The 23,108-nt window shown below is 50.3% G+C and overlaps 7 protein-coding genes and 1 pseudogene across 8 annotated transcripts, besides 1 other annotated feature; 2 read left to right on the forward strand and 6 right to left on the reverse strand.

Moving 5' to 3' along the window:
- Window positions 1-64: 64 nt before the first annotated feature.
- On the reverse strand, window positions 65-2,119 carry NCS54_00975200 (Zn(2)-C6 fungal-type domain-containing protein; the record flags this gene model as incomplete). Its single annotated transcript, XM_053155086.1, has 3 exons — window positions 65-790; window positions 841-1,785; window positions 1,898-2,119. The coding sequence occupies 3 exons, from the start codon at window positions 2,117-2,119 to the stop codon at window positions 65-67; spliced, it is 1,893 nt and encodes a 630-aa protein (XP_053011061.1).
- Window positions 2,120-5,432: 3,313 nt separating this feature from the next.
- Window positions 5,433-6,998, forward strand: NCS54_00975300 (Hypothetical protein; the record flags this gene model as incomplete). The annotated part of the gene is made up of 2 exons (XM_053155087.1): window positions 5,433-5,709; window positions 5,764-6,998. 2 exons carry the CDS (start codon window positions 5,433-5,435, stop codon window positions 6,996-6,998), a joined length of 1,512 nt encoding a protein of 503 aa, XP_053011062.1.
- A 465-nt stretch (window positions 6,999-7,463) lies between these two features.
- On the reverse strand, window positions 7,464-8,923 carry NCS54_00975400 (annotated as a pseudogene). The gene is made up of 2 exons: window positions 8,461-8,923; window positions 7,464-8,407 (listed from the first exon to the last, which is right to left on the reverse strand).
- Window positions 7,464-8,923: a sequence feature.
- Window positions 8,924-9,819: 896 nt separating this feature from the next.
- On the reverse strand, window positions 9,820-11,802 carry NCS54_00975500 (HET domain-containing protein; the record flags this gene model as incomplete). The annotated part of the gene is made up of 2 exons (XM_053155088.1): window positions 9,820-11,366; window positions 11,418-11,802. 2 exons carry the CDS (start codon window positions 11,800-11,802, stop codon window positions 9,820-9,822), a joined length of 1,932 nt encoding a protein of 643 aa, XP_053011063.1.
- Window positions 11,803-12,302: 500 nt separating this feature from the next.
- On the reverse strand, window positions 12,303-13,235 carry NCS54_00975600 (Hypothetical protein; the record flags this gene model as incomplete). The annotated part of the gene is made up of 1 exon (XM_053155089.1): window positions 12,303-13,235. The coding sequence occupies one exon, from the start codon at window positions 13,233-13,235 to the stop codon at window positions 12,303-12,305; it is 933 nt and encodes a 310-aa protein (XP_053011064.1).
- A 3,482-nt stretch (window positions 13,236-16,717) lies between these two features.
- On the forward strand, window positions 16,718-17,077 carry NCS54_00975700 (Hypothetical protein; the record flags this gene model as incomplete). The annotated part of the gene is made up of 1 exon (XM_053155090.1): window positions 16,718-17,077. One exon carries the CDS (start codon window positions 16,718-16,720, stop codon window positions 17,075-17,077), a length of 360 nt encoding a protein of 119 aa, XP_053011065.1.
- A 109-nt stretch (window positions 17,078-17,186) lies between these two features.
- Window positions 17,187-20,201, reverse strand: NCS54_00975800 (Hypothetical protein; the record flags this gene model as incomplete). Its single annotated transcript, XM_053155091.1, has 3 exons — window positions 17,187-18,518; window positions 18,565-18,780; window positions 18,834-20,201. The coding sequence occupies 3 exons, from the start codon at window positions 20,199-20,201 to the stop codon at window positions 17,187-17,189; spliced, it is 2,916 nt and encodes a 971-aa protein (XP_053011066.1).
- Window positions 20,202-21,045: 844 nt separating this feature from the next.
- Window positions 21,046-22,973, reverse strand: NCS54_00975900 (MFS domain-containing protein; the record flags this gene model as incomplete). Its single annotated transcript, XM_053155092.1, has 8 exons — window positions 21,046-21,430; window positions 21,483-21,627; window positions 21,682-21,830; window positions 21,885-22,150; window positions 22,202-22,294; window positions 22,341-22,561; window positions 22,617-22,793; window positions 22,841-22,973. The coding sequence occupies 8 exons, from the start codon at window positions 22,971-22,973 to the stop codon at window positions 21,046-21,048; spliced, it is 1,569 nt and encodes a 522-aa protein (XP_053011067.1).
- Between the last annotated feature and the right edge of the window lie 135 nt (window positions 22,974-23,108).

Here is a 23,108-nt window from a genome sequence, read left to right on the forward strand (position 1 = left end):
GGAAATACCTATTCAATTATCGCTTTGGTAGAGCTAGGTGAATTATCAAGTCATCCTTTCGCACCTAAAAGCCAAGATTGGCAGTCATTTGTTCCTGTGGGAGTAAGCCTGCCCATTCTGGAGGCTGTTGTTGTCGCTTCTTCATCATGTAGACTTCCTTTGCAATGTGTTTTACTTGAGATCCCAAATGTTGCGCCACGGACCACATTTCGGCGTACTTGACAAGGGCTCCAATGTTGAGACGGATGTTTTGACGTAGATCCTCGTCGTCTTGGGCTACAAAGGCCAGTGACCATTTGCTAAGATGGATTGTTGAGGAGAGCGTCACCATGTAGGCAAAAAAGTGGGTGTGTGTAAGCAGAGAAACACGGTAGGTGATCAACTTGCTGAGCTCCCTCGCAGCTCGAATCGTGCGTATTGTGTGTAGGTTGAAAACATCGCTAGACAGAGCCGGCGTGTTGGGTTGGCATGCCTTGATGTAATATGTCGAGGACGGATCCAGTTGCGAGTGAGGCTGGTGCAGAAGAATATTGATGGCGTGCCACATCATGAGAGCCTGGAACATCATCTCATCCAGTTCACCATTAAAGTGAGCATCGTGCTTCGAAGCTGGCAGACGAAGCTTCCAGTTAGCGAGGAGCTTGTCGATGTGGTCAACTTGTGTTGGCATTCTCTGGAGCGTGCCCAAGAAGCAGGCACATTGGATGCGGTAGGTGTACGATGAGAACGGCGTGCCATCAAACAAGCCAATGTTTTCCATGTCTTGTGGATGCATTGGAGGGGGTATTTGCTAGATTTTGTGAGCATACGGTCAAGGCAGGGCTTTATGAAGCGACTTACTCCTGTGAGATATTGGTACTCTTCGCAAGGCAGAGCAACATCCGTAGGGACATCATACAGAGCAAAGCTGTTTGTCTGATGTACACCCGACATGAGAGCATCCACCACGTAGAGCTCCCACCATGTCCTCCGCCAGCTTTCTTCTAGAATCGGCATTCCTCGTCCGTTGGCAGTCGCAAATAGATGCGTGTTCATGCCGATTTGGACAGAAATATCCCGCGCCTCTGCCATGAGCTTTCTGACCTTTTTTCTTTGCCGGTTGCCGTCAAGTCCGATGACGAGAAGTAACCTGGCCTGCACCAAGAAGCCATCTTTGAGGGGGTTGCCGTCTACTAGGCGGAACGCGTCCTTGAAGAGGCTGTGAGAGGTGTCTTGCTCGATATATAGAGAGCCAACCCAGCGCATAGCTGCGAGAAGAGGTTCCAGTGAATTATCCTGTACCAAGACGAGAAGAGGCTCCTTAGGCGGTACAAATGGATGAGCTGCATGGAAATTCTGATAGAACGAGTCGAGGTACCTCTCTCTCAGAGGGAGCATCCGTGGTACTTCAAAGCCAAAGCCCACGTCCAGTTCGTCTACACCACCAAAAGGACTCTGAAATGCGAAAGCAGGCAAACCAGCTGACGCAGTAGTTTGAGCAAAGGTCGTAGTTGGAAAGCTTGTGTTGATACCTGGATAAATTGGGTCAATCCCCGAGAACATGGAGGGATCGAAAATGGCAGGGAATTCCAGTGACGGTGCTGGGGGAGCAGGTCCGATTATGGGTTTTGTGAGAGCAGCAATAGGTACGGGATTAGCAGTCGCTGCAAGACGGCTGGCAACTTGTGTAGCTGTGCGTTTACGGCCTTTGTACCCGCGACGTGACGCGACATAGACGCAGTCTAGGCTGGATGTGCTGCAGCGGGAACAAGGACGCTTGCCATCACATTTGAGGTGCTTGCTGCGCTAGGAGCGAGAATCAAGTTAGCATGCAACTACTTTCAAACATTTAACACACTATTGTCACAGAAACACTGTCAAAAAGAGAAAACAGGTCTAGAGAAATAAAGGAACTCACGCAAGCAAGACAGGCAGAAGGGACCGAAGGTAGGTTGGCGCGAGTAGCAATCTCGCGAGTAGCAACCGCCATCCTAGGCCCCGTAGACGGCAGCGTAACAGGCGCAGGGCCCTCAAAACCAGGAGGCAGCTGCGAATTCGGAGCGGCAGAGACCAAGAGCGGGTTATCTTGACTCAAGAAGTACTCAGTGGGGGCACCATAGTCGGGCCATAGCGGGTCCATTCTGAGCACCAGCCTCGGGAGAACAGCATAGAAGGCGTTTTTCGTGTCAGCGAGTACGCGCGCGTGAGGATTGTGAGCTTTCTCTCATCAATGACTGAACGGTGACGACGGCAAAAAATGCGACGGGGAATGCGCAAACACGGGATAGAGACAATTAGATAGTCCAATGTCGCACATGAAGTGGGACCCAAAAGCCGGAAGAGAGTTCATCCGAGCCCCTGAGTTGAGTGACTGGATCCGGCGAGATGGTCGTCAGCAAGGGGCTGAATGGATGGAATAAAGATAAGCCGGGCTCATCTAACAAGCGAGAGACAGAAAACTCTATGCTGACGAATGAGAGCTAAGACATGTCGAAGGATTCAGTCGAGAACGCAGAGATTGATGGTGACATGGGCTTAGCATGGTGTGAGGGCGATAACAATGGAGACAACAATACTGAGGATGTCGGCCTTAACGTCTTTTATGTCATATATCCAATTTGATCATCAATTGTTGATGGCTCTAAACCAAGACAATGGATACCAATTACGGATAGTGTCTCGAGTCTAACTTTATTATCTGGGTCTCGATGCAGGGTTTCACGTGCCGACGAACTACTTACCCTAGAGCTTGAACAAGGGATAAGAAAATTTTGTGATAAGCGCGACAGAGCTAGCATTTAATGACTCTTAGCATTGGAAATATTTGTCTGGTAATATTTTCGACGATATTGATTTGATAGATAGGGGGACAGCGTGTGGATGGAAGAGGGTAAGGTATTGTTTGGCGGAACTGTGGTTCATGAAAGCTGGTCTGCACTCACTTCAATGGCCAAACGCAGCAAGAATCGTGGGACAGCAAAACGATCAAGAGAATCAAGTCATCAAGTAGATGTTGTTTACGATTCCTTCACTTTGTCAATCAATGAAATGAGAGGAATATAAAAAAGGGTCACAATCGAGGATAAATCTGACCTAGCTCATGAAGGAGTTATATTTTATGCGATAGAAGAGAATGCACAGCCAAGTCCAAACTACAACCATTGCACCAGTTTCACCCGCCAAGCACCATTGTGGCATCACCACTTGAAATACTTCTTTGACAGAGTGAAGGGTAGGACCCTCAAGAAAACTCTCCTCTCAATATCCGTTTCTCCCATCCGGTTGCATCATCTCCCCTCTCCTCTACGGTCTGCCTTGCTCTTCCCGTCGCATCGCCGACGCAAACATCCTGTAGCCATTTTGAAAGTCGTCTCTCAACAAGCGGGTTTAGCTCAGTTGGGAGAGCGTCAGACTGAAGTCAAACTTCAATCATCCGATATCTGAAGGTCGTGTGTTCGATCCACACAAACCGCAAAGTTTTCTTTTTGACCTTGGTCGCCATATTTTTGTTAGCTTCGTCTCCATTTTGTGTGGAGACAGGCTTGGCGTGGTCCACAGGGCAATTGGAACCCTCAGTGTGTGGGCTCAACCGTCAGCCAATGGACTTTTAGTTCCATCTGTCAAACACTCTGAGAGACCGCATTGTGTCTCTGCTTTTTGTGTCAAAACTTGATTGCATGCCAGTTTTTACCTGAAACCTGACTTTTCCAAAAGACCTTGCACCAAGGTTTGTTGTCTTGCCTGAGTCCTACTCACGATAAAGGAGGGTTCTATTTGTCGGCTAACTTTTGGGGATATTAACCGATATGATAACAAATTGAGGCAACGAGAGCTGTTTCTACGTCGTCGAGCTTTTCAAGTTGCCAACAGATATATCGGAGACCAAAAATAAGGTCAAAGCAGCATAGGTGTGGAGGACTGCCACCAACATCCGGCGATATCACCGGAAGGCCAGAAGCAAAAAGATACAGCAAAAAACATACAACAGCGGGGATTCGCTGGTCGTCACCGACCCAACTACTAATCCGCCCCTTACTGGCTTGACTATGGGAGAGCGGACGGGATCCCGTATTTTCCAGTAGGTATGGTCGTATGTGTTTGAGTGACCGAGGTTTGCAGCCCATGTTCGACGAGGCTGGGTGGCAGTTAGTTCTCGGAAACCGCAAACCTAGAAAGTAGTCAAATGAGTGAGATTGCAATGATTAGTCTATTAGACAAGAGGCAGGCTGTGTGGTGATTCCGCAGTCCAGCACTTGAGGGTACAAGACTCAACCAGGCTGAATGAAGTCTTCATGGCCGACACTAACACCGGCAGGCTCCAAGTACAAGCCAAAAGTACCCCATGGACCCAGGACATACGCGTTATCGGATAGAACGGCTCAGCGGTTGCTGCAGAGCGTTTGATCGAGTGTTCGCGTGGCCTGTAGTTGTCTTGTCATCGTGTTACCTCTCAAGCAAGCAGGGCGGAACGCCGCTGGTATGACTGCCACCAAACGCCTAGGGTCACAATCCATCAGGCCGAATGAGAGTTGACCCTTGCATTTTGTTTAGTTTCCCCTCACTCCTATGCAGGCTGCGGCCTTCTCAGCCTTAAACTTCCGTTGTGGCGTTTTAGCTGAACATGTAACCTCTTGGCAACTCCTGCAATAGAGTTGCTTCTTTCTGGTTACCACTCACGACATGCCACGGCAAAGACGGGCAGTTAAGATTGCAGGGGAGAACTGACAGCTTGAAAGGTCTAAAAGACGGCCTTGGGGTGGTAGGTTCTCACGTCAGCTTGCATTAGAGGCTCGGCACTCAGAGCCTGGTTGCCCATCTCTATCGAGGTGAGTTTGCCTTCATGTTCATGCGCGCTTAATGAAGATCATTGAGATTCCAATCCTCGCATGAGTTGTTAATATCTAATCTAAGCTGTTGTAAACAGATTTTTTAAACTCAAAGCATCAAGTCTTCATTCCCATCAAACTTCAACATGCTGACTGCTGTTCCGAGGAACCAGCGGCTGAGTCTTGGCGTTTACTCCGCCTCATTCCGATTGCAGCCTCTTCCACCAAATCAGCATCCCTTGAGATATTTACGGCGCTTACGAAGCGCCTCACTCGCTTAGCTCTGCCCCTACCAACAGCATTCAGCGTCAAGAACTTTCGTCGCTTGCAGAATTCCGACTGTCAGGCCCTAAAAACACGGTCCAAGCCTCGAATCCTCCAAACAGGCTCTGGATCTGTGCCTTTTTGAATGCAGTGGTGGTTTTGGTGCGACATTGAGGCCGTGTTTTTGGCCCAGCTGAGAGAAAGGTGCAGTTTTTGTAGTAACATAAAGTCGCGATGATGGCCGGTGATGTTTTTAACATTCAACAAACAAACCACTTCTGTCTTAACTCATAGTTCCTGATTACCTTTCCTTCGTCTTTGACTTCGACACTTTTCATTTGTTCCTCACGCATTCGCTTCACAATGCTGTCTCGTCTTCTTTTTGGTGCCGTTGCTCTGGCTAGTTTCGTCACCGCTGCCCCAGCCATCGAACCAGTCACTCACGCTGTCGAGATTCGTTCCGACAGCGAGGGTTCTGGTGTTGAAGTTTGGGAAGAGGATGAATCGGGAGGACTTGAGCGCCGTGGCAAGAAGGGATCTTACTTCCTTCTTGTCAATGCGACGCCTTGGAAGATGACTTTGTCTGGTCGCTCGAGCTACCAGATGAACGTCTGGGAGTTTCCTGAGACTATTGAACCTGGTGAAAAATTTCCTAGACCAAATAATGTTTCATGTAAACTAACAAGGCATCAAGGCACCTCCAACAGGATCTACATCGAGGGCAAGGGCCATATCGATGATGGTGGCGAAGTGAGCTACCGCTTCCAAGACCTCCTCGGTCACCCTGACTTTGAGTTCCGATACTCGGGCAAGCTGGGAGAAAACAGAGTCCCTGGTGCTGGCATCGGATTCGGTTCACTTGAGACGGTCAACAACAAGCCCGGCGCGTTCCACAAGTTGGAGTGGCGCAAGGACAACAACATGCCCTTCATCATCGCTAGCTCTGAGGAGGACCCCGCGAACCCCTCCATTCACCCTTGGCTTGTGTCGACCAACCCGCCTCAAGATTGGATGCATGCTACCTACCCAAGAATCTCGTGTCTCAAGCTCCGAGAACTCGCCATTCCGGGAACGCACGATTCAGGAATGTCCCAGTTTAATGGAGGATCAGGCTTCGGCGCGCCTCTAAACTCCAAGACCCAAGAGCTCAGCGTGGCGGGCCAGCTGGAATATGGTGCTCGCTGGTTTGACATCCGCCCTTCCAAGACTGGTGGCAAGTGGGCAACCAGTCACTACTCGTTTGCGGCTGGCAACTGGCACGGCGGAAATGGCGAGTATCTCGACGACATCATCGATGGCATCAACAGGTTTACCGAGAATAACAAGGAGTTCATCATTTTGAATGTTGCACAGGGTCTCAACTCGGACAACTTCAAGGGCGATAAAGATGCGAGAATCAGCCAAGAAGAATGGGAAGACGTCATGAGGAAGCTGGAGAGGATCGACCATCGTGTTGAGAACCGAAGCGGTGAAGAGGATCTCTCTCATCTTCGTGTCTCAGACTTTATCCAAGACCGTGCTGCCGTCATCATCATTGTGGATGCCCAACTCTACAAGACCCAGGACAGAGTTGATCTTTCTGCCTTTGCAGACAAGGGCTTCTTCCGACGAAACCAGCTCCCTCTGTTCGACAAATATGCCAACGAGAACAACCAGGACAAGATGATTGCAGACCAACTGGACAAGATGAGAAACGAGCGCACATCCCCAGCATCCCCCATGTTTCTTCTGTCATGGACCTTGACCCAGTCTGGTCTCGACGTCATTGCGAACGGTAAAGGAGCCAATCGCGTCCTCATCGAGAAGCTCTGGCCTGCCATGTCGTCGTCGACTTATCCCAACATCATCAATGTTGATGCGTATCCTAGCAACAGGGACTTTGCGGCGCTGAGCATGGCTATCAACTACCACTTTGCACCACGCTGCTGAGCGGAAGTATTTGTCGAGACTTTTACTGATTTATTACTTTTTGATGTTTTCTATGTGTAATAAGGCGCAGTTGGATTTGGGATGCATACATGGATATTTATGGTGTTGATGGAAGGCTTGGAATATGTTTAATATGACCTTGATTGTTTACTACCTATGCCTGGTGACCATACTTCATCGTCGCCAATGCCTTTTTGACATTGTTGCAGCCTCGTTACTGCGTTGGCCAGTAAAACAAATGCCACAACTTCGCCTTCATCTCGTCTCGCTACCTACTATGGCAATGCCTTCCAAGCTCTGGTGTCCTGGAGGAGCCATCACCTCTAGCTGAATGTCTTCGACTGTACCTTCTGGGGCATCCACGCTCGTCTTATTTCCCTTTTTGTTCCTCAGCCTGGGTGAATCACGAGAAGAAATCCAGAAGAATAAAAGCACAAGAAGAGCGGGAAGAATAAGTAGTAGTACCAGCCCAACTGCTGCTGCGCTCCCATAGCCTAGAACCTTGGCGCCGAGAGCAACATCTTTGAACATGCCGACGAGAAATGAGGAGAGAACCAGGCTGCCGTATGAGAAGAGGCCTAGTAGCAGCGACTTGATAACTTTGTGTCGAACATCTTCCCTGTAGAAGGAATACTGCGTGAGCCTGCTCTCTGCTTCCTTGATGACGGTAATGGCTGTCATGATTATGAAAATGATGACGACAATGGCCCCAAGCAACATCACAACACCAAAGAAGTCGTAGAGTAGACTGCCCAGATCCTTGAATCGGGTCTGCATGCTGAGGACCCCAGCGGCGAGTGATAGTGGCAGAAAGATGGTGGCGAGAAGGGTAAGTTGCTGAACGCCCCGAGTCTGGTTTACGTTTCTGGCTAGCTCGAGGAACTTGAGGTCGTGCTCAAGACCGTCTGAGAGCTTCTGTAGCCGCTCCTTGACTTCTCGACAATAGCCACGTAACTCTGCCTCAATGGCCATGAATTTGATCGCCGTTTGGAGTGCTCCAGCCACGGTGGGTGAGCCTTTGACGACGTCGATCAACGATTCGGTGGTTGAGATAAGTTCCTGGCTTATCTCTCGCAACCTTCGGCACTCGTACGAATATTTGGTGATCTCTCTGAGATTCCAGCGTCGCAACTCGGCCCACGCCGGATCAATATCGCCATCTCTTCCTCTCCTATCTTGAAGGACTAGATTTGCGAGGAAACTGGCAAAGGAACGTAGGCATGCGTGGTGGAATTGTAAGAGAAAGGCTTGCTTCCAGTTCTCATCTGCTCTGATGGGGCGATAATGTGCGTCAAGTGCTTTGAGTCCCGTGGATAGCCTCGTTGTCAGAAGGAACTGGTGGGCGGAGGGTTTACGGCCAAGTTCCTCAGCAAGTCTAGGAATCACAAAAGTGCGGCATTCTATTTCGACTGTAGGACAAGATGGGTCAGAAACGTTTCAAACCGGGTGAGGTACTTCCTACCTTGGCGTCTCTGGTTCTGGCCCTCAAAGACACGGATGTACCTATGTACACGTGCGGATGAAGATGTTTCGTACGTCTTGATGTGATACCACGGATTATGACCGTCTTTTCTCCACTGAAATGAGAGTGCCGTAAAGCCTGAAGCATCCTCGATGTCAGAGGCGACTAGGCCATCCTCACGTCCCTCGTGTATCGTGAGGCGAATGCTGTCTGCATCTTGTGGAGGTAGGACAGGAGGATTGTCATTGCGTCCCCCGATGAGTTCATACGTATGAGAATCCCACTCTCCATCTCGGGTGAGTGGAATATCCCAGACGCCATGGAATGTCTTGTCCTTGCCGAGACGAACGCACTTCTTCCACTCGGCGTAGTCGAGAGGTCCTGCCCTATGTAAAGAGCGACCAAACACGACTCCCAGTGTGATGACAGAAAAAGCGAATGTGAAGGTATCAAAGGGATCCATTGTTGAAGATGCATGTATAGAGTGGTATGCGTGGGATGTAGTTGATGCGGTGAGGCTGCGCTATTCAGCGGGGTACCTTTTCAGCTGGTTACACGTGACTCTAACATGGCGTTATGCTTCTGAGTGAGATTCTGGTATCTCGACAACAAGAGATGCTTGGGCTTCGCTCGTAGAATTAGGGACGGCGATAGTGTAAGTAAGTGCCGAACACCATGCTCTCAAAGCTCCACCCAGGACACTTCCTTTACAGGGCTCAAAGATACCCATCTCACCAAGCAAACTAGCTCAGCATTCAGAGCAACCCCCTTCGCATTTCATGAGAAAAATAAAACACGAGTACCAAAAAGTGAAATAACAAATTGGACACACACAGTCGCCGAAGCATTAGGCAAAAGTGAGGGCTTGGCCGGGGATTGAACCCGGGACCTCTCGCAAGCTTAAGTCGTTGTTGACTACCCAAAGCGAGAATCATACCACTAGACCACCAAGCCGGATATCTGATGGCGGCGGTGGACGAAATAAGTCACTATGACGGCGACACGACTTACAGACGACACCTGAGAGCATCCAGATACTTTCAGCCGCAAGCTGCATCAGCCTCTGACCTTTTAGTTGTGCTGGTGACAGGTATTCGTCTATTTCATTGTGTGCCTACCCAAACGCTTCCGAGTCAATGGCACTGCCACTACCTATAGACAACCTGGTATTGTTCATGAACAATCTTAATGGCTAACGACTTGACCACATGGCTCTACAGTAATCCAGTGCTGATTATCACAATTTTTGAGGAAAGGCACAGGCCGTCGGATTTCAACATGGGCGAAAGCACGGCGACAAGCAGATTCCCAGTATGTCTGGAAGTTCCTTTAATTCAAATCAATTGATGCTATCCTCATCTAGATTAAAGCAACTTCCCTTTCCCAGGCGCCAAGACAGTTATCCAGTGGTTCTGCATTTCCACAGACATTCAAAGTACCCAGTCCAATCCGTTCATACATATTACCCTTAGGTCGAAGAATTAAGCCCTTGTACGGAAGGTCGCGGCTTTCCGGACATCCTAATAGAAGAATGAGAATCTTTCCTAGAGGCGAAGGCGTAAGATCCAGTGTATCGAACTGTAGGTCAACTGCGTACTGTCCCTGTTTAAGTGTGACCTTCATGCCATCCTGATTGGTCTCGTCTCCAAAGTCGATCGTCATTAGCGGGGCTTCCAAACGCAGCATCCTCTTTGAACCGTCGCTAAAGTCCATCCCATCTCGTACCGCGGGAAAGATGTCGGACTTGGAGGGTTTGGCGTATTTGTAAGCCAAGGGTCCGGTGAAATAGGCCCTGGAGCCGCAGGAAGCCCAAGACCACGTTGGAAAGTACTCGAGTTTCTCGCGATTTTTGATCTCGTCATAGGCAGCCCATAGTAATCCATCCGCGAGATTGGAGGTAAAGATGCCTGCAAAGTATTCCGTGTCGTGCATAGCAGCAAGCCGTCTCCCCAGGCCCTGAACGGCAATGAGACGGTCCGTCTTAAAGGTGAAACCTCTGGAAAGGTAGTTTCCAGCAAGCTGAGTCCATACCGGTCCCAGGGCCTTCTCTGCTTTCAAATGAAAGATGCGATACATGTCTTCAGGACCAGTCTTCCACACCTCCCAGCCCTCGGGTTGGAATTCTGAGGCTGAAGACACGCCCGGACACTCCCAGAACAAACCGAGACTTGACCAGTGGAGAGTCCGAACGGACAGTGCCGTTTCCTGGAGGCACCAGCCTCGTGTCATCAGAGGCTCTCGTGGGAGCCAGTCCAGGATGTTTGGGGATGGACATGGGAAGTACATGTACTCGCTGCTTTCGGGATCAAAAGAGATAACACAGGCCTTTGCTGGATACTTTTGGGCGACCCGCTCGGTGAAGAGTCCTTCGCTGCTGTCTGATGCTCCGGATGCTGCGATGAGACAGTAGGCGTTGGAATAGTAGGAGCCCATCTTTGGAGCCTCGGCTTTCCAGTCTTCAAAATATTTATCCTTCTCGTGAGATTGAATGATGCAGAGGGCATCTACCCATAGATAACGAACACCCACAAGTTGGCTTAACTTGATTGCATCTTGAATCGTCTTTGGGAGCTGGGTCGTGTCGATGGCTTGTCGTCGGTTCTTGATGTTGTCGCGGGTCGTCTTAGCAGGGTCATTCCCAAGGCCCCAGCAGTAACTGAGGGCCAAATAACTGGGCTTTTCGGTCGGGAATTCTTCTGCAGGGACAACTAGTCGGACAGTACTGGACTGGTCATGGCCAACATCGATCAGCCGCGTTGGAACGGACTGGGTGTCGCCCTGTTCTCTCTTTCGGCGATCGCAATCCTTATGAAGGCCCTTGCCGGTCGTGCAGTTATGGATCCATGGCTTTATTAGCTTTTCAACGAGGTGATCGAGATCATGATCGAGAGAGCCTGGAGCAAGCCCTGCGTATCATCAGCCTCGAGGTATTATGACATACATGTGTAGAGAATTACGTTTGGCAGGGAGCCTTCTCCCTTTGATCCCACCGAGGAGTCCATCTTGAAGCTTTGCAAACTCGAAGCTTTCATAATGTTCAGATTTGCCAATCTTGAAAGTGACGTGCGGGCTTAAAGTTGATTTCAACACCTCAAGTACGATTGGGCCCGAATTTCGATCTTTTGGGTATGAGTCGTGGTAGATAGTTGAGGCTCGGAAGCTGGCGCAGAGAGAACAGCCTGTAGCGGCCGACTTTTCGAGGGCGGCAAAAGACTCATGATGGTTGAATGTGAGGATTCCTTTTTGTTCGTTTGGGTTCGACTTGTTACACTCCCACCAGATGTCACGACACTTGTGACACCTCCACTCAACAGTATGGACGGGCTCTTCCTTGTTCGTCATGTTGGCGAGGGAGGTTGAGGATCCAGAATGGCTGATCAAGGCGGGGAACAGAGGAGATGGGTTCTAGGCTCCAGCTGGACATACAGGTCAGCCGCATGAGGCGCAGTAGGATGAGGGCCTTTTATTGGTTAGCTCTACTGTTTCTTGTTTGCATACCGCCGATCACGGTGGATAAGAGAGTTGAATTAAGACAAAACTAAAGCTCAAGAATAACGAGATGAATGGAACCCGTTCTCTTCGGAGTTGATAAACTGAGTTGAAGTCTGAGATTTGACACCCTTTCTACGCTCTTGGTCTTAAGCTCAGAAGACCCTCTTCTTAATTGGATCAAAGACGAACTAAAATTCTATCAAATTCGAGTCTAATTTGGCTGTAATTCGAACCCAATTCAAATCTTAATCGAATTCAAGCCCCCCGGATTGGGTCTTAACAGATCAGGATTCTCTGAACCATATGAGATCATCATGTCGTTCCCCTAACCAGCCTCAGAGAATTATTTCTTAGCCCGGGACAGGATACCCCAGATACTCAAAGTGACCCTCGACAGATCCCGAGGCATTAGACCATTCGGCTATCTCGCTTTCATTGGCCACCCAGACTATTCCAACCATGCCCATGGCATTCGTGAGAGCATCTTGCTCAGCCCCAGAGTGTCGACGAGGGACAAGGCAGATCCAAGAAGATGTCAGCAAGAGATTGTGCGGCGGCGAAGGCGAGACTTCGTGCCCTCGACCCTTTAAAAACTCTTGATAAGCCGATTGTAAGATTCCGTGGGCTTTGGCAACATCATCGATGGTGCTGTTGTCGGGCAACTTCAACATAAAGTGTGCGTATGGCACACCTGACAGACCACTCGTTACCTGGTCCGTTAACTCTGCCCGCGCTGGGAAGATCTGAAACCCTATCTCCTCAGGCTGTGGATATGGCATAATCTGCATATGCTTGTGTCCTTGACTGGAACCTGATTCGGCGCCGCAGTTGTAAAACATCATCAAGCGCGATTCCGCCTCGGTTCTCGAAAGATGTTGCAGTACGGCCCACGATGCTCCAAGATCAGAAGCGTCAAGCAAGTCAGACTGAGGTGCGTATTGACGAGTAACAAGAATGAGACTTGGACGGTAGACGCAGTACATATTGAGCATAAGTGTATGCGAAGATCCAACGTGACATAGCGTAAACTCTGGATCGGGATTGGCAAACGGGTTACGCTTGACATGGTTTGACTTGCGCTCTGGAGCGTCGGCCGGGAGAATCGGTTTCTTGTCGAGCTGTGGTGCCAGTTGAAAAGCGACTTTCAAGTCATCTTTCTGGTACAATGTGGTTTCATATGGACCGTGGAAGAGTTTGCCGGTTGACTGGAGGTCATCGAAACGTGTGAGTGCTTGATCCCAGAGGGTTTCAGGAAGAGAGAAACGAGCATCTTCAACCGTCATTTTGAGTATGTGGTATCTGGGAGGTGAGAAATGAAGAGTATAGGCAGCCGTAAGATTGCAGGAATATGTCGTGATCACCGCTAAAAAGAACACGTGGTAGCTCTGCTCCGCCACGGCAGGCAATTGAGCCGCGGATAAGCTGCTCTTAGCATGCAACCCGAATCCGCCCTTTACAAGATGTTGCAGATGTCATCCCAAGCTGACTCTTATGAGCTGTTGATGCCCCTCCTACGTCTAAGCATATTCCACACTGATCTTGGTGAATTTCGACTTCTTGTATCCCACTCGACGGGTCTCAGAATGTTGTCACGCACTTCCCATTTCTTCCAGTCACGCTGGCGCTCCCGCAAATGGGCCCAACAGCCTTCAATCCCACCCGGTCTATCCCTATCCGCTTTCTGGGCCAATTCCAACTCTTCATCCGTAGGGTTTTCCCCTCTGAAGGACGATATACGAACTATCCGGTCCAGCCTCTCCACCTCATCTGGTGGAGTTTGCAAGCGCCATTTCCGATGCCTGAGATCAGTTCTCTTGTCGTTGGCTAGCCGCCAGATGGGGTCGGATGGGCTTCGACAGCTCCCGAGACGATGACAGGTCGCCACTTCGCAATTCCATCCCGTAAGGTCGTCCTTCCAAAGAGATATCAAGAAATCTCTAAAGCATTCATCACATGACCACCATGAAATCGGCAAGAAGGTGGAAATATGACAACCTTGGTGTTGGCATATCGGCACATCGGGATTCTGCATCAGGTCGAAGAAGAAGCCCATCTCCACCGGGGGGGCCTTTAATGGAGTGAAACCGTGCAATATAGAGCCCATTGTCAATAATTTGTGCTTCAGAGATGTGTTTGAAGGTCCAGGGTTGTGTGAAAACATCCGAACCGGGTGCGCGGGAGGTCAAGACTGGGCTTTGGAGATGCCTTGTGAGGTATTGGCGGCCTTGGGGGTGTCGGCTCAGAGGGAAGTGAGAGTCGATGAAGTCGGTGCTGAGGTTGATGAACCGTTCGAATTCGTACCTGTACTCGAGGCACTCAAGTGGCAATCCATATGGCTCGCCATACACCTGTCGATTCATGGTCAAGTGCGCCTCGGCAAAGTTAACCGCGGGCCATTGCATTTTCGGGATCCAAGCCAACGGGTGGTAATTTACCGAGTCCAGAGGCGGCCGCCCAGGCACGACACACGACCACACAAACGCACCTTCAGAGAAGAACGGACTTGACCAGAGCGGCCTGCTATCAAAAAAGGAAACCCATCGGTAGACAGCAGGTTTGGCGCAACTCAAGTGGCCCCGGCCCGAATCGATGGCGCAAAGTTTGCGGGAGTCAAAGCAGAAGGCCACTGTGGGATCATCCTTCTCAAGCAGTAAAAGGAGTTCATCCCTTTCTGAAAGCTCGAACTCTCTTGAAGGGTCGGAGGGGCTCTGGCCGGGATAGAATCCAAGGCCCGGGACTCTGCCGGTTGGGAAGAGAACAGTAAAAAGGGACTTGTTGTAAGAGTGAGAGCGACGCAAGAGCGGGGAAGGAGATGCTCTAGTATCATAAAAATGATTTCCCAGGGCAGTGAGAGCATTTTTCTGTGATTTGGCACTTCTCTTGAGGTATTTGATAGATATTGTGCAACGCTGGGACAGAGTGGTGGATTGTTGGTAACAAGAAAAAGATGAGTCGTCGAGGCGTCTGGGGAGGCAACTTATTCATATTGCATCTCATCTAACCTAGCAAGAGCAAAATTTTGGCTGTTTTGTTGAGTCACAGATCCGAGTTTAAACTTTCAGCCACTTAAAACTTGCTTCCAGACTCGGGTATGTTGTTAGGCCAAAAGATGGCCAGGTGAAGGATGGGATTACACAGTTGAGTGTGAGTAGTTTAATGGGATGTTGAAGAGCCTCTAGAATCAGACCGTGGGCTATCTTGTGGCTCTGTGGCACTCGCGAGATTCTGAATGAGGTCAGTCGACAGAAGAACAAGACCCAGAACCTCGAAGCCAAACCATCCAACTGGTCATAACTGGGACTGAGACTCTCGAGCAACATGCTTATCAGCAATGGAATCTTAATGTCATAATAAAGTGGACCTCGATGGAGGAGGAACAGCTGATGTCCGAGCACTTATCACGAAGCACAAGCAGCGACCAAAGAATTCGAGCCAGCGAGCAATCGATAGAAATTCACTACAGAAACGTCTTGTTTGCCCCTGAGGCCTACGCAGTTTACTGGTTGTCGTCAGAGGAGCAGGTCAATCGGAGTGTACATAGTGACAGAAACGCGGAAAAAATAAACCTCAAGCTTGAATGGCCGAGTGGTTAAGGCGGTGGTCTTAAGCACCACTCCCGTGAGGGATCGTCAGTTCGAATCTGGCTTCAAGCAGGTTTTCTTTTTTTGCTTCGCGTTTCTAAAATGGCCTACACTTGCCTTTTTGTCGTCGCGCGACACGTCTCGGCAGGCAGCACGATGCCGCAAGTCATCACCTAACACTCCTCTCAAATGTACGCACCATCAACATCATCGCTGTTTACGGCCTCATCTCTGGACACACGGTACGGCCCACCCAGCTCGAGAATCTCCAAGATTCATCATCATCACGCAAACATCCCCTCCAGGCAGTCCTCGCCTCGCCTCTGCGGCGTCATGCAGCATCAAGTTTCACGCCAATCTTGTGTCAGGAACTGCATTATTTGGCACAGTGTCTGAGACCCATTTCGATGACAGTGAATGTCTCTATATGGACCATTTGCTCGCCCTCACTCGCAGCAGTTCAAATCTCATCCTTTGTTCTCTTTCACCTTTCACCTTGATCGACCACGAACCGTCTTCTACCATGGAAAGTGAAAACAAGAGACAGCGGGCAACGCTGGAACCCCTTCCGCCTATCCAACAAGACCAGTCTCTATCAGCAGAAGGAGAGCATGCTGTTCCGACTTCTTCCCCAGGAGCTTCGTCTCAAGATCTACGCACATCTCTTCTTCTCGAAAAGACTTCAATGGGGCGTCAGAAGGTGCAACAAGGCTTCCTATCCAAGAACAAGGCCTCGGCAGACTCTCGCTCTCGTCCGAACTTACCACCGAGTCAGAGACGGGATTGGTGATAGCTAGATTGGCCAGATTCACTTCACCTTCAAGACACCCGAGGCTATGTTCGACGTGTTGACGGCATTGCCCGTCACGACTCTCTCAAAATTCCGGCATGTACGGGTCACCACGGAGGATCTCATGACCGTGCCTCTACCTGGAGGGGTGGGGGTTAGCTTCTATTCTATAGATGCCATGTTCAAACTACTCCCAGGTCTCCGCCTTGATACACTTGCGGTACAGGACACCGCCGCCATGTTCATGCAAGAAAACTACGAAATTCCGGACAAGCATATCTCGAAAAGCTGTGGGTGGAAGGAACTTAACTATATCAGCTCCGAATCGGCACTCCTTGGATTTCCGATCTTGAAGGTTGTACGCCATTCACAACCAGCGCACTAGCAGCGCGCTATGAATGCCAGGGATGGTGTTGACACCAAACCCTCTGTCACCATCTATCGTTCCACTCTATGCGACGTGCCTGGCTCAGTCCTGGACCATAACACCCGGGTTATGTTCGAACAGGACATGCCTGACGACTGGATAGATGGACTTCCCCCTGGTACTGAAGAAGATGAAGCCCTAACTAAGGAAGGCGAGCGCGGGAAAGAGACGATGGTGGTTTTCAAGAGAGGCTTTGGTGTTGACTACGAGGAGAAGGAGGGATCGCCGCTCCTGGAGAATGACATCCGTAGGAACGCTCCAGGGATGACGTGGCAAGAGATTCATCGCATCGATTTGGATTCCGAATTCCCCCTTGGCGACTATTAGATGTATTTGCAGCATAAGTGGGAATCAGAAGAAGACGACTGATGCGGGTATGAACATGAAATGGCACGGCAGGATCAAAGACTCTATACTTATCCAACTGAATAAATTGTCAAGTTCTATCTGTTGGACGTTCATTACTGCCCGTCCTAATGTCCCCGGGACCCATTCTCGGTGTCACCCAGATCCTTTCATTCATGCCTTGGCCTCGTCCCGTGAATCTTCCCGTCAGTCTTTCATATACACCCTCACCATCCTCACTCGACGGAGGCGAGATGCCATCGCAATCCTCATGGGACCCCTCTGGCTCTTCTTGATGAGGAGAGTCGTTATCAATCCAGTAGTCAATAAAGTTATCTGCCTCATTCTCCGCCGGGCATGTTAACCTCCGGAATGCTTCTTCACCATCCTCGCTATCTTCTTCAAATGGAGGTCCAGGACCATCTTCGGGCTCGAGAGCATGAAGCAAGTTGTCTTCTTCGTCGATCTGGGGGTCTTGGTATGCCTCGAGCGAGTTTTCCAACAGGTATTGGGCCTCCAAATCCACCTCATCAACGTCATCCAAATCCATGTCGTCCATGTAGTTCTCAACTGGATCCATGTCACTGGTCGGGTACTGCTCTGGGGAATAATGCCTTCGTCTCAAGAATTCAGACTCTCGGTGAATGTACCCCAGATGATCCACTGAAGGACTCCGTGGATACCTGTTGTAGTAGTACAAGTCGTACATTGGGGCGTCATCGCTGACGGGATCTGGCTCTGCTTCGGCGAGGTTCTTGCTGTCTTGATCGCATTCTGAACATGAGGTATGCCTGCAGCGCTGCGACGGCTGTTTCCAATAGCCTTCATCCCCGCCGGCCTCTGGATATCTCTTGTCATCCCAATACGGACAGAGGGATTCGTGTCCAAGCCATAGTCTCTCAAAGTCTTGTCTGCTGTAACTTTTGTTGTACCTTGGAACTCTTGGGTAAGAGGCTCGGAACTGTTCAAGGTCGTAGCCACAGATGGCGACAGCCGCGTCCCAGAGATCGCCCCTGTATGAGCCCTTGGATGAATACCGGTTGTCGTTCTCATTGGGTAGATATGCTCTCATTGCAACTGTGTTGTCGTGATGGTCGACTGCAGAGGGGTCTGCGCCCTGCCGAATCAAGTAGACAAGAGTCTCAAGTTCATCCCTATCTTCTGTTCGATGAGCGGTGTATACGAGACTATGCAGGCACGTGAAACCGAGCGTTTGATGATCGTCCGGAGACCAGGATTGGGCTATCCGAGCATTCATGTCGGCCCCAGCAGCAACAAGCATACCAACTGCTTTTCGTTTGCTCGTTGATCTCGAGTCGGCCATACAAATCTGATGCAATCTTGTTCTGCCGTTCATATCTGAGCTCTCAAAGTCGTGTAGGGCAAAGTGACCGCCATGCTTCAGAAAGAGCTCCACGGATGGCTGTGCAACATGAGCATCAAGTTGTGGCAAGAGGTGGGCTACTTACAATGTCTGAGCTGCAGGCAGCAGACAGGGGATTGTCCCATCCTGGGTAAGATAGTGTTGGGTCTGCCATATTCTCAAGCAACACTAGTGTAGTATCGTGACGACTAAACCCTGTGATGTGACTGAGAGCAGTTCCACTATTCTCTCCCATCTCGTCGACATCTGCACCCGACTCAATAAGGAACTTGCACATGTCGACGCTTCCTGCAGCTGCATACTAGAGAAAGATCAGCTTCAAGGACTATGGAGGGGGAGTTCCCTTGCTCTCACGTGTAATAGAGGCATGCCTTGCTCATCATGATCTCTGAGGCTTGCTTTGCCCTCATCTAGCAAAATGCGAAACTCTCTGAGTTTACCCTCTTGCACTAACCGAAACACAGATGATCCATTGGGAATAATCGGACAAACTGAAATGCGCGGTATGCTCTGGATACTACGATCGAACAACTGTCCTTGAGAGACTGAGACGGAAAACATCCACGGCGAGGCTGAGGGACGGAACATGATGTTTGCGACGACGTCCCGGTGAGTACTTGCGTTCTCGGGGGAGTTGGATCCCCGGGAGACTCTTCTTCGTTTGTTTACGGATACTGTGAGGAAACCGTGTTCGACATCGATTTCTTCTCTGGCTCGTTTCTGCTTGATTATGGCGCCAGTCGGGAGATGAGCACGGAGATGAGCAAAGTTGGGAACTGACACGTTAGCCTGGTTCTCATCGATAGTGAATACGAAGCACAAGATGGTACCTGGTTGGTTTATGGCAACAATCGGAGCCGATAACATCAAGCCCTCAATCAGTTTCAAGTCTCGTCGTACTTGGCCGCCAACATCTTCTACTGCATATGGATTCGTAGTTGCCTTGCCCTTTCCTGTCTGCTTGATCGACACTTTGTCTCTGGCTATCAGAATGAACTTTCTCAGGTCGTCGATGATTTGCTCTGCATCGTCGGCATCCAAGGTCAACCCATCGTGATCAACGAGACTCGAAAGACGCGAGATGCTCTCTTCGAGTTCTGAGCATAGAGTCATTGTCTCCAAGTTCTGGGTGATGGAAGCTGAAACGTCTTCGGAGGCATCATCGTGTTGGGTTGCGGAGGCTGCGTCACTATTATCGAGGCGAGAATGTAGTCTTGCGACTTCGCCCAGGATTTGTTCCAGGATTCCAGTTGTTGTCGTCGCTTGGTTGTCAATCTTGGAGGTTGTGTCCGAAATCGCCTGCGCCTGAAGCAAGCCAAGATACAGATTGGCCTGTGTCGTCTTATCTCTCACCCTGCTTCGTGCCTCCTCGAGCTCCTCTTTATTCACATACCCAAGAATATCCTTGTACACCCGGCTGGAGTGGCTACTGTCTGGCTTCTTCTTAAACTGCCCCAACCGATTCTCAATGCTGGAAAGTTCAGCCGTACAGACCTGGAGCATGTCCTGGAAAGAAGTGACTGTGCTGCTCGGAGCATGGCTCAAAGGGCAGTGCGTCAAGCGTCCGAGGACTGACTGTAGAAGTTGAATGTCTAGTGACAGTTCACGCACTATCCTCGGTGCATCCTTGATTGCGGAGAGCGATTCGTGGATGACCTTGGCCGATTTGAGGGCCAGCAGCACAAATGCCAGAGTGCTGGCGCCTGCGCCGATGGCTTCCATGGTTACACGGGGGCAAAAGTGCGCATTGAGTCGAATGTGTCAGTTCAAGATGTTGATACTTGATATGGTGAGCGTCGGCATTTGATGCAGAGGTTGAAAGAGTACAATCATGCCATGCTGCTTCGTAATCTCAGCCGCAGTGGCTATGTGAGGCGGTTTAAGCGCTGTGAGAAAGCCCTCAACGGGCTGAACCAATGGACAGGGGTCATTGTTCGCAGGGGGCTGTGCATCGCGAGCCTTGGCGCTATCTTTCCCCTCTCATTTAGTCAAGGCATTCTTGAGGTTTCTCTTTGGGATAAGATCATCTCGTCTTCTCAAAAGTCTGCTTTGCTGCCTTGACTGGCCCGACATCCGGTCGAACGTGTCGGGAACCAGATTAGAGGCCTTTGGAAACCTATATGCAGCATGTGTGGCATTACCGGAGATACTCATCTTGACGCGACGATAACAAGCTAGATCACCTAGGGCCTTTGTTTCTGGGTTACTAGGGGAAGGCAAACGTGAACACTGAAACCAAACCACACAAAGCTACCTGTGAGTGCATCCTTCATAGTAGACACGGCAGCCCAGAGGCAAACCCTGCTTTCTGCAATTCGTGGAGTCTTGCAACTAATCATCGTGGATCGGCGGAATTGGGACCTAGCAAATGGACCCTGATGCCTTGGCCTAGACATTTCCACCTTTGCGACGCTCACCAAGGTGAGGCGCAGCGGGTGTCAAAGACCCTTCTGAATATAAATAATACGTTTAATAATAATTTTAATATAATTTTGATAATTAAAATAAACTTAAACTTAAACTTAAACTTAAACTTATATTCTTTTCTTAATATTATATCATCCTATTACTCCTTATTCGCCGAGGTCGCTGTAAGCCGTCTCTTCGCAATGCTTCCCGCATCCCCCGTCTCCTCCTCCTCTAGCGCCCGCGCAGCACGGTGCCCGATGATGACGCCGCCCGTGTAGACCATGCCGTCAAAGAGCTCGTCTATCTCCTCGAGCGTCCTGCCCTTGGTCTCCACAAAAAGGCAGTACACGACGATCAGGATGCCAAAGTTCCAGCTGCCGTTGATGGCGTAGTACTTCCAGCCGATCTTCTCGAGGGCGAGCGGGGCGGTGTAGAGGTTCAGGAAGCTGAAGGCGTAGCCGATGGCTTGGGCGACTACCACGCCCTTGGCTCGCTGGGAGTAGCGGAGGACTTCGGGGGGGTATGTATAGGCAAGAATCATCCTTTGTCGTTGTCAGTGGAGTCTGGATTGAAAGAAAGGGTGGGACGACATACCAGCTGGTGGATACCGCAAGGAGGAACAGACCAACGACAACGACGGCACCAATAGCATATCCTGTTTCGTTGGGACGTTCATCCGAAAGGTACGAAAGACCAGAAAGCATGCCGAACAGAGCCACAGTGGCAGAGGTTCCGGCGACTGAGGGAGGTGTCAATTTCAACCAAGATGATGGGTCGGAGCGGTCAGACTTACTAAGAGGCTTGCGAGCGCCAATTCTGTCGATGAGGAAGACGCCTCCAACACTGCAAAAGGCCTTCCAGAGTAGCAGACCAATGTTGATAAGGATTACAGTTCTCCTGCTTTCGATTCCGAGCTTGGCAATGAGGAAGGATGAGAAGTAGCTGCGATGAACGCGTCAGGGACAAGGGTTAATCATTGGAGAACCATGAACTTACAGAATCATGTTTCCTCCCAGGATTTGGTAGAAGATGTTCATAAGGACAGCAATACTGAACCGCTTCAGGTTGGGGGCTGCACTCTTCATCAGATGTCGTCGAGCTGCAAGGGAAAAGTCAATCATACCAGGGGATACAAGGTCCTTCCAGCCTCCGTTGTTCTCCTTCTCATGCTCCAGGGCGCCAAGAATCTCCTGGCTTTCAGCGACGATCATTGGATGCTCGATATCACCGTCTGCGTGCAAGCGAGCGAGGATATTAGTAGCCTAGACTAATTTCAGCAGGGGTTGGACCAAGAGTGAAGCAAAACCTCTTACTTCTTCGCCGCGTCCCTTGTAGAAGAGCCATCTTGGGCTTTCCTCGACAAACGGCAAGAGACAGAGTGAGAGAATAGAGGGCACTGCCTCTCCCTTGATGTGTGTCAGAAATTGCAAGAACCGATTCTTGGGCACTCACCAGCATGATCCCCCTCCATGCCCAGTCTGACTGCTTGTCATATATCCCCAGAATGATGCAAGTGACCAAAAACGAGGTAAACGGCACCGAGACGAGGACTGAGCTCGAGAGCATGGACCTGTACTTGGGCGAGGCTAGCTCCATTACCCACATGGGGGCGATGGAGCCGTTTATGATGGTGGCGAAGCCGATGATGAAGCGACCGGCGATGAGCTGGGCGACTGCAAACCATGTGTGAGCGTGAGTCTGGATTACATGTTGGTAGTGATCACTTACCCTTGCCCGCCGACGCCTGCAGCACCACTCCGAGGATGATGCAGACTGAGCCCATGCCAAGGCCGGTCTTGCGTCCCCAGCGATCCACAACGGGGCCAACTACCGGAGAGCCAAAGATGCATCCGGCGCTGATGATGGCGACGTTGAGACCGATGAGATCACTGTCGAGGTTGAAGTCTGCCGAGCTGTTAGCGGAAAGCCTTGGCTGAGCGTGGTTGACCAACGTTCAAAGTACGGCTGGACCGCGTTCAGGTTGTTGATCATGCCGGCGTCGTAGGACAGGATGCAGATGTTGGACATGGCCACCACTAAGATGAGCACATGAGAAACGACTGGCCCCAGAGACAACAAAGCCATGGTGAGAAGAATATTGGAGCAAGATGGTTTTAGGTTCTGATTGATGTCGATGTGATCCGACAACGTGTTGGTAGCCTCAATGCCATAACTTGGAAGGGCCGACGTGTATTTGTAGACATACCGCGTAGCCCGTAC

Source organism: Fusarium falciforme, chromosome 7 (assembly GCF_026873545.1).
Source record: "Fusarium falciforme chromosome 7, complete sequence".
Lineage (NCBI taxonomy): Eukaryota > Fungi > Ascomycota > Sordariomycetes > Hypocreales > Nectriaceae > Fusarium > Fusarium falciforme.